Raw genomic sequence first — 16,847 nt, 5'->3', positions numbered from 1 at the left:
ATGAGACAGCCAATGAGAAACAGCCAGATGATGCTGAGCATTTAGTAACTAAATGAAAGAAACGCACTTTAATCTATATCCACATATTCCGCACCCATTATATAGTGCAATTAGGAATGAGAGAAATGAAAACAATGCGGCAATAGAAGAAAATGGAGATAATCCAATTTCTCCCGTCTAAACGAACTATAAAAAAACACAAATAATTAGTTTGTTTTGTATATAAAAATAAATATCTTATCCATAGTACACACTTAAGTTGTTTCTATTTTTAGAATTTAGGTTACTAGGGTGACGATGACATGCCGGATCTAGATGACTTCATTCTTCCAGACACCTTTGATGAACTGATGGGTCAGCAACAGGAACAACCACAGCAACAACCAGTACAAGCTACGTGATCAGCACCAGGAAAAAGTGTACAAAAACTCTACACCGGGAGAGGAGAGAAAAAAATCGACATGACAGAAGTGACGGTTGCCCCAACAGAGACGTATTTAGGGCCTACCGCAAAAGTATGCCCAATCCAACCACGAATCCTCAACATGAATCAACGACTGGAAAGACAAAAGTTTAGTGAGGAGAAAACAAGAAGTAGACAATTCCGAGGACACCCCAATTTCGACTGGGGCCTACAGTACAGAATCTTACCCGAAGGAAATATATACAAAATTCAATCATATAATTCGAAGCTGAAGACGTATCGTTTAAAAAACATAGCGCTGGACAAACAGAATCTGACAGTCCCCTATCAGTTCATGACAGCGGATCTGAATAATGAACGGGATACTTATACCCTAGGACTCGAACAAAATTTTTTGCGCGAAAAGAGGAAAAATGCAACCTTGCGGAATCGAATCAAATTTTTACAGAACAAAATCAATGAACTCGAAGGAAATCAAAATTAAAACTTTTGCTATTAAATTAATAAACACTGTTGTAAATTTTTTACCTCACCTTGTAAGCTAGTTACACCAAAACCTGTTTAGTAGCCGGTTGAGATGTACTGAAAATGGGAACTTTTATCCCAAAAATAAAAAGGGAACTTTTGTCCCGAAATGAAGAAGGGATGTTTTATCCCACTTTTTAAATGGGGAATAAACCCCCATAATACCGCTTATAAATAGGAGGCACAATTAGTTGTAGTTCAGTTCCTCAGTTGTTCAGTTCTTATAGTTGTTATTAAACAGTTGTTCAACAGTTGTCAAACAATTCTCGTTTCAGTTACCAACAGTTGTTGTTAGCTAATTTCACATATGATATCAATTCTACTTAAATCTTTATTTATATTGTACCTCCCAAACTGTCAAACTGTTTTTTTAATAAAAATTTAAATTCCATTCCTTTTATCTTTAGAACATCAAAGCTAAATTCTCTATGTATACTCCCATTTAGACGGCAAGTATATCATTCACTTAATATGGCATTTGCGAAAGCTATCACAAGGGAATGATTTTAGTACACTTATCTTGAGTTAGCTGGATAAATTCCCAACTCCGTTAATTTTTCTCAGCCGAATCAAGTAGCTCCTAATAAATTAGTTGAAAGAGGATAATACAATAACAAACTACGCACCTGAAATTGAAGAACGAGTGATAAGCAAGACTAGTCGCTTACTCACTGACAGGAAAAAATCTCAAACTTAAATATTAAAGTCCTCCAAAAACACGCACATTATAAAAGCAAAATTACAAAGCATTTGTTCCTGACTCGGTATAAGAATTTGTTTTGATAGCTCCATTTTAATTTTGACTACAGAAAAAATTTCATTACAAGCATATACTGGTACAGACAGGGAAAGTGGTAGCGGCTCACAAACCCTCACTTAGATGATGGGGAATACTCTTAATTTAAGTACCTGAAAAACTATTCAAAAAAAATCAATTAAGAAACCAAATGGGGGCTTCAGAAAAGAAAGTAAATGTGCATCTCAATTTTTAATGAAATAGGATACAAAAAAGAAAGCGAGCATCGAAAAAGGTTAATTTTGCTGAAAAAAACCTGTAGCCTAGAGAATTCGATTATTGAAAAAAATTTTGCAATGAATATTCAAAAATGTTGATAAGGTAATTCCACCATTGTCACACTTATGACTGATGTGACAGCTTTTGAGGAGACATTTCCTCGATGTTTGCAAATATGAGTTAATTTTGCAGCAGATGAAAATCCACAATGTGTATTCTATTTTTTTTTCAAATCAAATCACAGACTGAGGAAACTCTCTTTTAAATAGCGCATGCTTAATTTATTCCCGTCAATCTGTCTGTCTGTGTATATTATTGACTCCGGTGATATTAACTTACTACCGATATAACTGAAATTTACCTTCAGTGTTTACCTGAAGGTAAATTTACCTTCAGTGTTTTCCTGCCGGTTAGTCAGATACACTTAAGTAAGTCTACTTCGCGCGTAGTAATAAGTAGGTCTAATTCTATATCCCTTAAGACTGGAGAACGAGCCACAATAGTGTCTGCTTTAACTGGTGTGACCAGTAAGGCAGACCCTAGAAGGGCTCTTCTGAGGTCAATTTTGCAATGCGGCGGCGTTGATGGTGGAGCAACGAAGTGCATGTACGGCCATACAATCAACCCACTCTACCGAGACTGGATTTCTCGAAAAATTGTCTGACAGCACCCATTCGACTGAGGAAAAAGAGATCCTCAATCATCTCCTTGCAATGCAAAAGCATTGCTACGCTGACCTCTACCCCCGAGCTGTAGCAGCATGCCCCGCTCGAGACCGATTTTCTGAAGTTTTCCGCGGTCCTCAAATGGAGCTCCAGAATTTGACTTCGAACATCGTTGATGGACTCGATTGCATCCGAGACACAGTTCTCACCCCAAAGAAACTTGCTACCACATTTATTCCCAACAAACTAAAAAAAATCTATTCTCTGTTTTTCATATTAGTAAGCTCTATCCATTATTTTAACTGTTCTTTTCTTCATCCCTACTTCTTGACTCTTAATTGAAGAATTAGAAACATTTTTTTCATTTCTCTTGTCGGAACTTACACTGAGAGACTTACCCTTACACTTAGATGATTAATAAGGAGTAAGTAGCTCCAGAAGGTAAGTAGGATGATAACCAGAAATAAAGCTCTTAAATCCAAATGGGACAAATCTTACAGAAAAAGAGAGGAATGAAAATCTCTTTGTATCGCCGACAGAGAATCACAGATAACACCTCTCCAATCACTTGGGAACAAATCCTCACTAGATGAAAGTTAGAGACAGCGGGAAAACAACATGGCAAGACGTCACTGGTCAAAATACCCCGTCACTGGCACTTTTACTGGCATCAAAACCGATAGGATGTAGACCGCTAACTGACGACAATAATCAACTACTTCACTTGACAGGGACTGACACATTCAACAGATTTTCAGCTGCAATATAGATCTCGAACAAAATCTTAAGCCCGGATGGACGCAGCAGATGAAAAACCAGCATATGTATTCCCTATATTCTCCAACAAGTCACAGACTGAGAAAACTTTTAAGTAGTGCATGCTCACTTTACTGCCATCGGTCTGTCGGTGAGATAGATACACTATGTAAATATTATTGACTCCGGTGTTGTATATACTTACCGCCGCTTAATTTAAGTTTACCTTCAGCGTTTTCCTGAGCCGGTTAGTCAGATAGATTTAGGTGTCTTTTTCGCGCGCAGAAATAAATAGCCCTAGTTATGTACGGCTTAAGGCTTTAGGGTCTACCCTACTTTGGCATAACATCCAGGGTTATTTTAAAGAATTCTTTCTTTGGCGATAATTGTGGTAATTTGTGGCTAAAACAAATTTGTGGCCGAAATGTACGGTTCAGAAATTAAGTTACGTTTTGCAATAATTCAAACAATTGTAAATTACAGGGTCTGCAATATTATGTCCATACGTGAATTACAGGGTTTAAATTCATGAACTTTAGATGGCATTGATAAACCACAGTTGTCACACTGTTCACTCAAAATCTGGTGATTGTTTACCACAGGCAACTAGCTCCTAAAAAATTGTAAAAACAACTTAAACAAATAAATTTTTTGAAAAACTAAAACCGAATATGATTTTTTTAAAGGAAAAACCGAAAGCGATTACTTCTCGTTTGGAGCTAAAATTGGTTCAGGCGACAGATGTTCGATAAATTGCTTTAAGGAAGTACTTGAGGCCAATATCTTTCAATATCTTTCAAGACTTTGGCAGTTATTGTTCCGGTCCCACTTGTGGGGGGAGGAACTATATACTGAAATGGGTTTTTTTTGTTCAGACAATTTTGGCCGATCGATATATTAATCTTAGAGAAATGTGAGTGGTATCATTAAGAAGCTCGTTCAGCGTAGAATTCGAAAGTAAAAAGATTTTTTTTTTGAATTTCGCTTTCTTTGAGGAGTTAACAAGGTTTAAAGATTCATGTGAACACGGGATATTTGGTTCACTTTTATTCAATTTTACCGTAATATTTGTTCGAATTAACTTTTTGTCTATAAAAATTTTGATTCAATTTTACATTTCATGCTACAAAGTGCATCAATTTGTTGTTCCTAATAGACAAAAGGTGATAAAAAAAGACTAGTTCTGGTTTCATGGGGAAGCTTCCTATCAAAAAATTTCGAATTCTAATTGAGAGCGTTTTTTAGAAAAAAATTTACATATTTTTGGTTTTTAAGTTACTAAGAGAATAGCCACCTTTCATATCAAGGTTCCGTTAATTACAAACCTCAATTACCATCCAATGATGACCAATGAACAGAAAAATAGCCTCAAAGAATCGCTCACAATATTTTTCGGCTTCGACTCTGAGTGTTCGTAATTTTTAATGAAATTTTGATTTTCTTTTTGAGATTGTACTGAACTTTTAAAGTCCTATGGCATAAACATGCTGACTAAGTCCAATAGTCTTTTTAATGAGAATTAATTGAACCTTTTTAGTGCATTGAGTGAAAAACTAATGGCTGTTAAGACTTTGAAAATGATTTTTCGAAAAAAAAATTTTTTTTGAACGTCAAACAAACTTAACATAGTTTTCTGAACTGCAAGTCAATCTCAATAATGACAGGACTCCCGCTTTTTCTACTGCAACCCAAGTTAACCTGGTTAGCGGTATTATCTTCAATTATTGGTTTTATGACTTCGATGCGACGAGTTTTCATATATATTTTTTTAATTTTTGGATAATTTTTTTTCATAATTTTGTTTCCTTTTGCAATCATATCACATTAAACCAATAATGCCAGTTCCCATGGGCTCTGGGAAGACGTAAAAAGAGCCATTGATAAAGTTTTCGGAGAAGAGCTTATGTATTAAATGGCTTCGACACTTTTTTCTCGCATTTTTCTATTAAGTTTTTGGTTTTGCCTGTTTTTTTATTGTCTTCGTAGTCATAAAACTTATTTTGATGTCTTATTGATGACTGGTGAACAGCAAACAGCATTCTTTCCCCATTGAGGCATAACGTAGCGTATTTATTGACTTCCGTTGAAAGGTATTGAATTTAATGACGTTGATACTACGGATTTTCTCAAAGATTTCGTGGTTTCTCAAAGATTTCGTGGTTTTGTTAAAAAAGTCTAATCCCATTGCTTTTAAAAATCATTTGAAAAAAGAAACGTTTTTACTGAAAAGTTTATTTTTAATGGCTTCAACACTTTTCTCTCATTTTCTCCGAATTTGCTGTTTTTGATGTTTTTTTGTTCTTTTTGTAGTCATACAATGCTGAAAGGTCTCATAAGCTTCAAATTAAGGATTGAATGAGTGATATGACAATATGCAGTCAGTTCAGAGCGAATAGTCTTAAAGTTTATGATATTATTCGTTTTCAATTTTTTTTCATTTTAGTTTTTGTTGTTCTTTTCGTCAACTTGTAACTTGTTCTCATATTTGAGAGGTCCCATCCAAATCCTTGTAATTCAAAAATTAAAATTCCTATTGATATTATGTCGTAACTGATGTTTTGTTTGTAGGACAATATGTGTTTTCGTAAATGTTTTGTGAGTGGTCAAATTTTGTTTTTCCTCTTCTTTTACCAGATTCGCGAAATAACAGAGCCTAATTACTTTCAAATGAGGCCCAAGTGGACTAATTCAATTGTTCAGTTTATTTTTTAGCTCAATTAGTATATAAAATGATTGAAATTAAAAATCAATGTTCAGATCATAGCTTTTGGTTTTAATGGCTTCCATAATTTGTGTTTTCGCAGATTGGTTTTAATTTCTTAAGTTTTTCTGCTATTTAAGTTTTTTCTGCTATTTCTGCAAAAAATATATTTAGTCAGTTTCTATGGCTTAGTCTAACCAAAGACCGGGTCCTATCAGTTTCGTAGTGACTTTTTAGTAAATTTATCGAGAATTGCTTTCATAATGAATTATTTTGCTAATGATTTTTAAGACGTTTGAAATTATTTGGTTAAAAATTTTGATAGATTTTTGAATTTTCCCTCATTATTTTTCTCTTTTTACTTGTTACCTAGTCTCAATAAGGAAAATTCCCATTTGCTGTCTAGTTAAGATATAACACAACTTCAGTTAAGGTTTTTTCTGATTGCATTTTGACATTGTTTACTAGGTGCTTTTACATTTAGATATTGAGTTTCTTTGCCGTTAATTTTTTAGTTTGCTTATTTTGTTTGTTTTTTTTCTCGTAGTCTTTTTATTGGCAGATTTCGTGATCGCTGCAATGAGGCATGGTGTTGAGTAGTTTGGGTTATAACGATAACGATTTTTTAAATATCAAACATCTACTTTTGTTATCTCTTTATTAGGTTGACAATTAAGTCAACAATGTAGATCAGCTCGAGTCGGAACATCATGTGCAAACGCAGATTAACGAGCCTCCCTGTTTTTTATTGCAAGATCTTACACGACGATACACTTTCAAGATGAACGCCAATATTGTAAGGTCTTACACGACGATAAATATCTTCAAAACGAATGGCTATTGAGCTCTGATCTCATTTAATTTATCGGCAGAAATTTTCCGAGAAGTAGTTGAAACAAAGCTGCAATTCTGCATCATAGCAAAAAAAATTGTCAACCATTTTTAAGTTTGTATATCATTGAGTTGTTGTTGAGGTGGAAGCCTTTAAGTCCAGCTCATCATGATGAACGTCATGGTCATAACACTTGCCACAAATTTTTTATAACACAAATTTAATTTCAGTGATAACTTATTCTCCATTTCATTCTGTTCTTTATTTTGATAAATAGACTAATAATGATCATACTGTGGCAGGAATGGATTTCATATTAACCTTGGCAGTCGTTGTCATCCCCATTTGGAGAGAAGTACCCCAGGTGACAATGACAAGTGTAGCTACCCACAGTGTCGCTACAGTTTGAGTTGCCTCCACAAATTCCTCCATTATCAGAACACTCGTCTATGTCTGAAATCACATTTAAAAATAAAACAAAAATTATTAAGTTTTCTCCAAAAAAGACAATTTTAAGTTTACAAACACCAGCCCTGAGGGCCGCGTGCATATTATTTGTTGCATGCCTCAAGCGTACGTGATGTTAAATAAGCCATAATGATTTCTAATATAAGAACAGAAAATGTATAACTAGGGGATCACATCGTATGTGTTCAATAAGGGAAAAGATCCAAAAAAGTAAAAAACCTTCAGGAGTGAACGTTTCAGCACGTCAAAGTGAACAATTCCGAAGAGTCGACTCTTCGGAGTTGTCCACTTTGATGTGCTGAAACGTTTACTGCAGAGATTTTTAATTTTTTGTATCTTTTTCCTTATTCCTAAATTATCTCTAGTTCATGCCCCGAAAATTCTCAGAAACCAGATGGCTTTCTGTGAAAAAATTTTGAGCTAACAAAAGTCTCTTGAATAAAATTTATGGCCTCAGAGGTGCTCTGGTTTGCTGTTTTTGATCATCTAAGTAAGCGCGAAGAAAGTTGAGAGAGAGAGAGAGAGAGAGAGAAAGATATATATATATATATATATATATATATATATATATATATATATATATATATATATATATATATATATATATATATATATATATATATATATATATATATATATATATATATATATATATATGTATGTATGTATGTATACATGTATGTATGTATGTATGTATGTATGTATGTATGTATGTATGTATGTATGTATATAGTGGTGTTTTAATTCATAACTGCTTTGGAGACAAAGCGAGGGATGTACGCCAAACTGTTTTTTTAGTTGTAATTCTCGCTTTGCCCGTAAAAATATTATTCAAGATACTTATGTTAGCACGCAACTTTTTTTCACGGAAGGCCATCTGGTTTCTGAGCATTTTTGGGACATGAATTGTAGATAATGTAGGAATTTTGAAAGAAAACATATTATAATCAAACAGATTAGCGTATTAAAAACAACTTTCGTTATCCTCTAATATATCCTTCGAAATTCTCAATTGGCATAACTCATTTCGGGATGCACTCCAGGCACTAAAATATTAAATTTTATATCACTTATATGGTACCAATGAACACAAGAGTAACTGTTCACTTGGATTTTTTTAGTTAAAAAACTCAAAAACATGGAAAAAAGGAGATGAGAAAGAGGGAAAAAACAAAAAAGGAGAAATTAAAAACAACGAAAAAAAGATGTAGAAGCACTACAAAAGAAAGTAGAAACATACCGAACATAACAGCAGATCAAAAAGGGAAGAAAAAGTGAAACATGGAGAACAAAAAAAATTATAAGAAAGAAAATGAAAACATAGCTGGCTGATTGAAAGAAAATAGCCACATTAGCTTCGTAGATCTGCAGTCTCTAAAAAATAATAAAAGAAAGAAAAAGAAGATACTTTTTTATTAAGACCAAAAAGAAGATACTTTTTTATTCAATTCTGAGAATCAAAATCTGTTTAACTAATTTGCTCCCTCTATTAGCTGCCCTCAAATACCACTCAATTAGAGTGACACGCACTCACTTATCGTATTCAAATTTAGAGTGAGGAATTCATTCTTGAGAGTGAGCAAGTAACGTGTGACCAAAAACCTAATCACGCAAATGAATAAAACAAACTCTCTCCACTAAGAACGAAAAATGAAATCACACGCGCAATGCAGTTGAAATTGCTTGAATGGATGAACAAAAAGCAGATTTGAAGTCATATGGTCGTAACCAAAGTCTTGACGACGAAATAAAAAAACATAACAAGACGAGTTCTAGACTAAAACTTTCAATGGCTACAAAAACAAAACCAATGATGGAATTGTATCCAAAAAATCGAAAAAACGGTAAAAAAACAATGTCAAAATGCCGTATGTCACCAAACGAGAAAGCCAACTTTTGTTCAAACATCATTTTATCACTCTAATTTTACGCCGAAAAACTACTCGCTTTTTCCACTTCCTGTTTCGGCGTAACCAAAATCATCACTACGATTTGCCATCAAAAATCATGAAAATGTGTGAACAGATCTTAAAAAGTAGGAAGAATTCCGGAAACGACTCGAAGAAAGCAAAAAACAACCCACTCAGAAATCGAGTACCTACCTAAACTAGCACCTGCCTATCCCAGAGAATACAAGAAAAATTTGAAGTACAATCATGATAAAAAGTCTTAAAAAATGAAGAAAATAAAAAAACAGAAAAAAGAAACAATTTTTTTTAATTTTTTTATTAAAAGAGCAAATAAAGTAAAAATCATTTGGGCAAAAAACAGAAACAAAAATATAGCAAAATTAAAGTTAAATTAGGCTAAACTTGTCTACGATAAGAAAACACGAAGAAACGCAAAAATTTCAGAAAAAACAGTCGAAAATTTCACAATTTTTGTCATATTTCTCAACAAAGTACATATTTTAACAGCAAAAGTGATCTCACTTGGTATCTAAATATTCCGTAAATAATAGACTTCTTTTCAAATCCTACTTAAGGCAGTTAAACAAAACAATCCGCGAAATAAACATCGTCTACAATTTAGCAAAATTGCTGAAAAACTGAAAATTGACATAAAACTCATATTAAATACCAGAAAATTGCAAACCACTGTAAAAAAATGTGAGAAAAAAGGGAGAAAAAACAGCCAATTGAGTTCTGACTTACAATTCAAAGAATTGTCATTGATTGAACAGAATACTAGAAGTAGAAATAACTAGGATTTGACGCGGAAAACCGCTAGCAAAAAAGCCGAATAACAAGCAAAAGTTTTTTTAAATTACTACGTACGAACAAAAGAAACGACTGGCGAGAAAGCAAATTTTGTCCAAAACTTCAGTTACGTAGGAGTTCGCTAAATGAAAGTTGAATGGTTGAATGCCCAGCCCTGCAATATGGTTATTAAAAAATTGTCAAGCGGCCTAAAATCTCTTCAATACTATTAGGTAAAAATATTGCTTGATGCTTTCTTATCACTATTCTTGAGCCACTGCAAAACTGTCATTACTCTACAAATGGGTTCAAGCAAACAATATTTTGTGTTCTTTTGTAACTAGATTCTTGAAACTGTTGTTGAGGCTACTTTCAATTCCAGCTTAGGGATGGTTTGATGCTTGTTTGGGACCACTCTTCCCCAGTCGAGACCAGATGGTTATCTTGCAAGATTCTGCCAGAATCTTGCAAAAACTGCCTATCTTGCAAGATCCAGCAGAAAAACGGTTATCTTGTAAGACCTGGCAGAAAAATGGTTATCTTGCACGATCTGCCAGAAAAAAAATTCTTGCAAGTTCGTTCCGGCCGAGATGTCCTCTTATTGGCTCTCATTCATGCAAAGCATTTCACTTTGAGCAGAAATTTACTTAAGAATCAGTTGCGTTTTTTAAGAAAAATAATAAATTTAAATAGATTTTAAATATGGAAATGCGAATTATCTGAAAAGAAGCAAATTATAGTTTGCCTTTGAGAACTGTTAACCCAGAATAAATTACTAATAAAAACTATTTTCCTTCAATTTTATCAAGATTTACAAAGCTACACGTCTAAATTACCTTTTCTGATGAAAAATTATGTGATATTATTTTTTGCATCTTACACAGCTTCTTTTCATTTAATTCACCTCCGTACGATTAATTTTTCTTGCCAATGCCCAAAAATGTGATTACTCACGGCTTGCCATTATTTTGAGCTTCGAAGGACTTCAGAAGAGATTTCGCGCATATCTATTGCTTTCAGAATTAGTAGCGTTAATCAATTCATCTTGTAGGATCTTGTGCAAACAAGTGGATATATTAGAGGATTCTGACAGAGAAATGATTATCTTGTAAGATTTTGACAGGAAAATTACTATCTTGCAAGATTCTGGCAGAAAAATGGTTATCTTGCAAGATTCTGGCAGAAAAATGGTTATCTTGCAAGATTCTGGCAGAATGAATGGTTATTTTGCAAGTTTCTGGCAGAATGAATGGTTATCTTGCAAGATTCAGGCAGAAATCTTGCAAGATTATGCATAATCTTGCAAGATTCTGGCAGAATCTGCCAGAATCTTACAAGATAAACATTCGAAATCGACTGGTGTTTGATTAATATTAACCAATCTGATAAGTCGTTGACGATCTGTGAAAATAGATTATTCGGCTGCGTATTCAAAGAAGTGTAGCTCATCTTAGTGAGGTGGACAATTTTCATGTTCAGATAGCTCCAAAAAAGTTATTCAAACTTCAAAACACTTGGCAGACTTGCACTGCTATATGACTGCTCACATGAAATAAAATAAACAAAATTGGTTTAGTGGTCTTTTAGAAGTAGCACGATAACCTTATAATCAACCGATGAGTTATTAAGGCGCTTTAGCGCTTTGGACATTATCTAAGAGCCAACATGCATGCAGCCCCCCCCCCCCCACTTACTATTCAAGTATGCAGAAATCGGTACCAGTAGACACTAGTCCTCGATGCTCTTTCTTTTCGAAAAAAAGCTGGCCCTTTGGCACTTTTCGCAAAACGTTATTTGAAGAGGCGTATTTTTTAGACTAGCAGAATATCTTAAACTAGCAGAAACTTGAGATTTTGCCTATATTTTTTAGATATTTGCTGAATTTTGACCTAGAGAAGCTAAATTGCTATCAGAAAATTTGTAATTCATAATATAAAATAAAAGTGAGATTCAAAGCGAATATTCATTTTGTTTTAACTGTTTTTGTTTGACTTTGATTACTTCTGGTTTGTCGCAATATGATAAAATTGTTTCCTGCATAGTGGTATATTTATGTTTATAGAAAAAAAAAACGTTACAGTTTGATTCTTAATTAATAATGAGTTTTGGTTAACTTTTTCACCAAACCTTCTCCAAACTTTTTTATTATTGCCCATTTGTTTTTTTAAAAAAGTGAATTAATTGAATATCCAGTTTGAATTAGTGATATAAGACTAAAGTTTTGTCGGTTCTAATTTGAATCATTGTTTACATTCGAATTGCAAAAATGATAGGGCAAATTGTTCCTCCAAAACGCATCATTTGATTTTGGAAGAATTTTGCTTTCATGCGCTAGACTTTCTCATGTTTACATATTCGGCTTCTTATAATTACACTTTGAAACGAAGTTAAGCGAGTACCTCTTTTTGTAAACTCCACATGATTCATTCCAAACAAGTCTTAACAGATAAAATGCTTGTTGATTTTTGTGTCCGGCAATTACTGAAACCTTAAAATTAATAATAATTTTTTTAAAGTAAAATTTCAAAATTGTGTGTCGATTTATTAGTTGATTTACTCAATTATTGACATTCTTGAATGGTACTCGATTCGCTAAGACAAATCTACACAGAAAAAAAACAACTTGTTGCTCCTCGAGCATGTCATTTCAGCTTTTTTTACTCCCGTTTGTGTTCATTTACATTGAAAGAAAAAAATAATCGGTAAAAAGATTTTTTATTTTTATTGCCTTTGCCGACCATAAAAGGAATAAACAATTCAATAGCTTTTCAGTTATCGATTCCATCAGAAGAAATTTGTTGAAATTAATAGGTTAAATTTTTTGACACTTATGTTTAAAACTATATAGTTATTATTTAATTTTCTTTAAAGTAAATTTTTGGTTAGTGGCAATGGTTAGTGAATCACTTATAATTATATCTCGAACACAAAACTGTGACAGTAGGTAGTATTATGAGTATTTTATTTATTTTTGTTTACCACTATCTCGCGTTTAAGGAATTGGGAAGCGAAAATTTAAGGGTTTCTCTGCAAGGTTTTTTTACATTTCTCAAATTTTACTTTTCAGAAGGCAGAAACAGCTGAAAATAAATAAACCTAACCAACAAACATTGGAAAAATCGCTGTCGAAAGAGTAGCGGGGGCTTTAATTTATTGCAGCCTGCTTCACTCGGGACGGGTGGAGGGAAGGTAGCCTGGAGGAGCAGCGACTTATAAGTTGACTGAGGTGCTTCAAATGACTTTGTTAGAGGTTAATATTTACCTCTATTAAGGTTTAAATTAAAAAATGAGGCCTTCTTCGTCGCACCTTCGAGTTTATCTTTATTTTAAAACTGCCTCTAATTGAATTCAGCTCCTTCAAATTGTGAAGCAGAGAGCAAATTTTAGATCACGCAATGCCCAAGAAGTCAGTGGCATAAAAATCTGTTGTTGCTCATCCGCTATATCGTTTTGACTATTTCTTTTTACACTGATATCCCTCATTATTACTGAAAACAGAAACAGGAAGACAAAAAAGTTTCTTTATCCTTTTTTGACATTGACATGCAATCTGCAATTTTAAACGCAGAGTAATCAATCATTGAAATTGTTATGTTGCATCTTGTAGAAGTTGAACCGCCAAACATTTTTCAAAATTTTTTCTGATCCCATTTACATGTGCCAGTTATTTAATTAATCGCCTTTCAAATGTTCGTTGTTTTCAGTGGATTCGAGAATTAATTCAAATAAGGAGAGATGTCATTAGTATGAAGACCGTTTTAACACTTTTCGCAGACATATCGTTTTCACATTTTTCTTCACACTTATTAAATGTCTATTTTACAAACATTTTGGATAACCTAACATGGGAGTAGATTTTCGCTTAAGTATTGCATATTTATTTTGGGCATTTTTTCCCTGAAAATAGTACTTCTTCGAAGTCTTGGCAGGTCAATATCAATATGTTGTACACTTCATATTTATTTTCTATTTTCTTGAGATTTCTCATTTATAGGTAGTTCACCTCTAGTTGACGAAAGACCAAGCAAAAATTACGTCTAAGAGGCGTCGGGATATTATGTGCGTTCGGGCATTACCGCACCCCCTTATTTAGGAAATCAGCACCATTTTTCTTATATCAAAGCACATGATTGTGTACAATGATAAACTGGTAACACTAACTTGTACAGTTGACATTGCTGTTGTCCAAACTCTCAAATCCAGTCTCGCAATCACATTCCACCGAACCCACAGTGTTCCTGCAAATAGAGTTGTAGCCACACAAATCGGGGTTCCGGGAGCACTCGTCAATATCTGGAAAAAATTGGGCAATTTAAAAACAGGCGTGAATAACCTAGATATTAATTAATATAAGGACAAAGCCACATCTGCCAAATCGTTCTGAGATTATTCGTCAAGTCAGATTTCAGAACACAATTTTAAGGTGACACTGCAAGTTGCCAGTGCGCATGACATATTCTCCTCATTATTTTGCTGCTCTTTCGTACACGCGTTGGTATCTCTTGGCAACGATATCCCAGAGCAATAACAACTCTGTGCGAGAAAACAAATTATGCGCTGGCTTGTACAAAGACGAATGTTTAAAACCGATCAATATGTTAAAACCATTTGAAAGGTAAAACTGATTTATTAAAAAGTTTGTTTGTTTCCATCTTTTCCTCACATTTCTTGGATATGATTCTAAGAATTTTCCATGGGATGTTAAAACCGGGTACTATCGAGTAAATTACAATCGGTACGAGTTTTGCATCCAGACTTTGTTTGTATTATGTAATTGAGACATCAGGAAGAAAAAGAGTTGAATATGTTTTAACCATTATCGGCCATATATTGACATTTAAAGGCCGATTAAGCTTTCTCCATTTAGTAACCAAAATTCGGTTCACAGTCTTAGGGGCGAGAGTATCTCAAGCTGAGATGTCATATTTTGATTTAAAAGTTTTACGTAAATCATGTGTTGTTTCCGCTAGCTGGATTAATTAAATGTGTTCAACCTCATGCTAAACTTGAGTTAAATCGAAAAAAAAGAATCCCAATAGCATAAAATTTAAGCAACAAAACTCAGACTCAAACAATTGTTCCAAAAAATGCAACAAAGTCTGAGAGTTCAAATATAATAAATGAAATGAACAACCACAAAAAAATGAAAAAAAAATGAAGTCTGCAAATGAAGTCTGCAGGGCAAAATAACAAAAAATTAGGGTCACAAAGTATCAGATAACGACGTGAATCGAAAAAAGGCCAACTGATAGAATGAAGAAGAGTCAGTAAGTTCAAAAAAGAAGAAAAAAATGTTCATAATTTTAATGATACAAAACAAAGTTGATAAAATAAAGTACAACAACTTGAACATTTTGTTATTTGGCATTGGCCTTAGCGGTTCATCAATCTATCGGAGCCATCTCCAGAAGTTAAAAAAAATGAATAATACAATCAAAAGTACAAAATATTGAAAGCTTCTGCCCAAAAAGGAAAACGAAATTCAGAATGGCTGCCGTATAACAATTTTTAATCGATTTTCGGAAAATAAAGTTCAAAAAAGATGACTTATTAAAATTGTGAACTGTCAATCTATCAAGGCCAGTTTACTCACCATGTTAGTATATACCCAATTGATTCTGAAAATATGAACCGCTTGATGTCAGACGAATTGCTTTCGAACAACAGGCGAGGCAAACAAATTAGAAGAAGGCTTAGGCTAGAGAAACTTTTATAAACCAAAAACTTCTGTCTAGGGAGGAGTTCGCACCCGCCACCTTCCGGATGAGAATCGTAGGCCTCTACCTCTAAGCTAAACGGGTTATGTACGACTCATTTTGGCACCTTTATTTTAGCAACAGACTCAAATTGTAAATGCTCACAATTGAAATCACTCAGAAAAGAACCAAACAGTAGAGCGAAAAAAATCACTCTAGACGCGATATCGGAAAAACGTGACAGAAGAAAACGGTCAGGCGTAAAAAGACAATCATGTTTAAAATATTTGCGTCAAACTGCGCTCGAAAGCAATAAATTACCTCAAACCAATATTTGGACACCGGAATGTATGATTTATAAAACTACGTTATCATAAAAACTGAGCATAAGGAAATCCACTCAAAGATACAGAAATATAGAATCAATTGAAACAAAAATTAACCAGAATATAGAGAAATAAAGTACAATTTACCCATTGAGACACATTATTAGGTATCTAGAAACACAGTATTATCAACCAGAGAAAACTACATATCAATACAGCAGCCATTAAAAATTCGTTCTCCAAAAAATATCTATCCAGAAAAACGAGGCCAAAGGACAAAACAAAACCAATATGAAGAATTTGCTCTATGCAACATAGTGTCGCAAAACTATTCAGAGTCGAAAAGTCATTCATTGAACGTAGAGCATGAAGAGAGGACTATAATTGCTCAGAAAAATTGTTTGGCAGGGCAATTTGATTCACTTTCGATTTTAGGTGAAAACGCAGCCCGAAAACATAGTGTAAAAAACGCTCATGAAAGCTCGAACTCGAGTCATAAAAAACCAAGATAAGGACATGAATAGCTCCGCTCAACGTCGCTACCTAAGCTATCAATAAGGGTAATGCGGAGACTGCTCATATGTATTATTTGAGGGATATCCGAGATATATGGGATTGGCGCAGTTGAGAAGCAATGAAAAGTCATCACAGGTATTGGATATTTTGCTAATGGGTACTTTGGCATTGGGTACATTTCCATTTAACCTATAAAACATGCTTATAATACCAACTGGTAATAT

General features: G+C 33.8%; 1 protein-coding gene across 1 annotated transcript in view; it reads right to left on the bottom strand.

Moving 5' to 3' along the window:
* Nucleotides 1-16,847, bottom strand: part of LOC142334901 (uncharacterized) — a 235,711-nt gene that overhangs the window by 81,975 nt on the left and 136,889 nt on the right. The window contains exons 22-24 of the mRNA XM_075383229.1: nt 14,247-14,378; nt 7,240-7,371; nt 1,576-1,620 (exon numbers count right to left, since the gene is read on the bottom strand). Of these exons, the coding sequence (XP_075239344.1) occupies nt 1,576-1,620; nt 7,240-7,371; nt 14,247-14,378 (309 nt within the window). The remainder of the gene's footprint in view (nt 1-1,575; nt 1,621-7,239; nt 7,372-14,246; nt 14,379-16,847) is intronic.

This window comes from Convolutriloba macropyga, chromosome 2, assembly GCF_964194025.1.
Source record: "Convolutriloba macropyga chromosome 2, txConMacr16.3, whole genome shotgun sequence".
Taxonomy (NCBI): domain Eukaryota; kingdom Metazoa; phylum Xenacoelomorpha; order Acoela; family Convolutidae; genus Convolutriloba; species Convolutriloba macropyga.
This window is presented reverse-complemented; position numbering and strand designations above follow the sequence as displayed.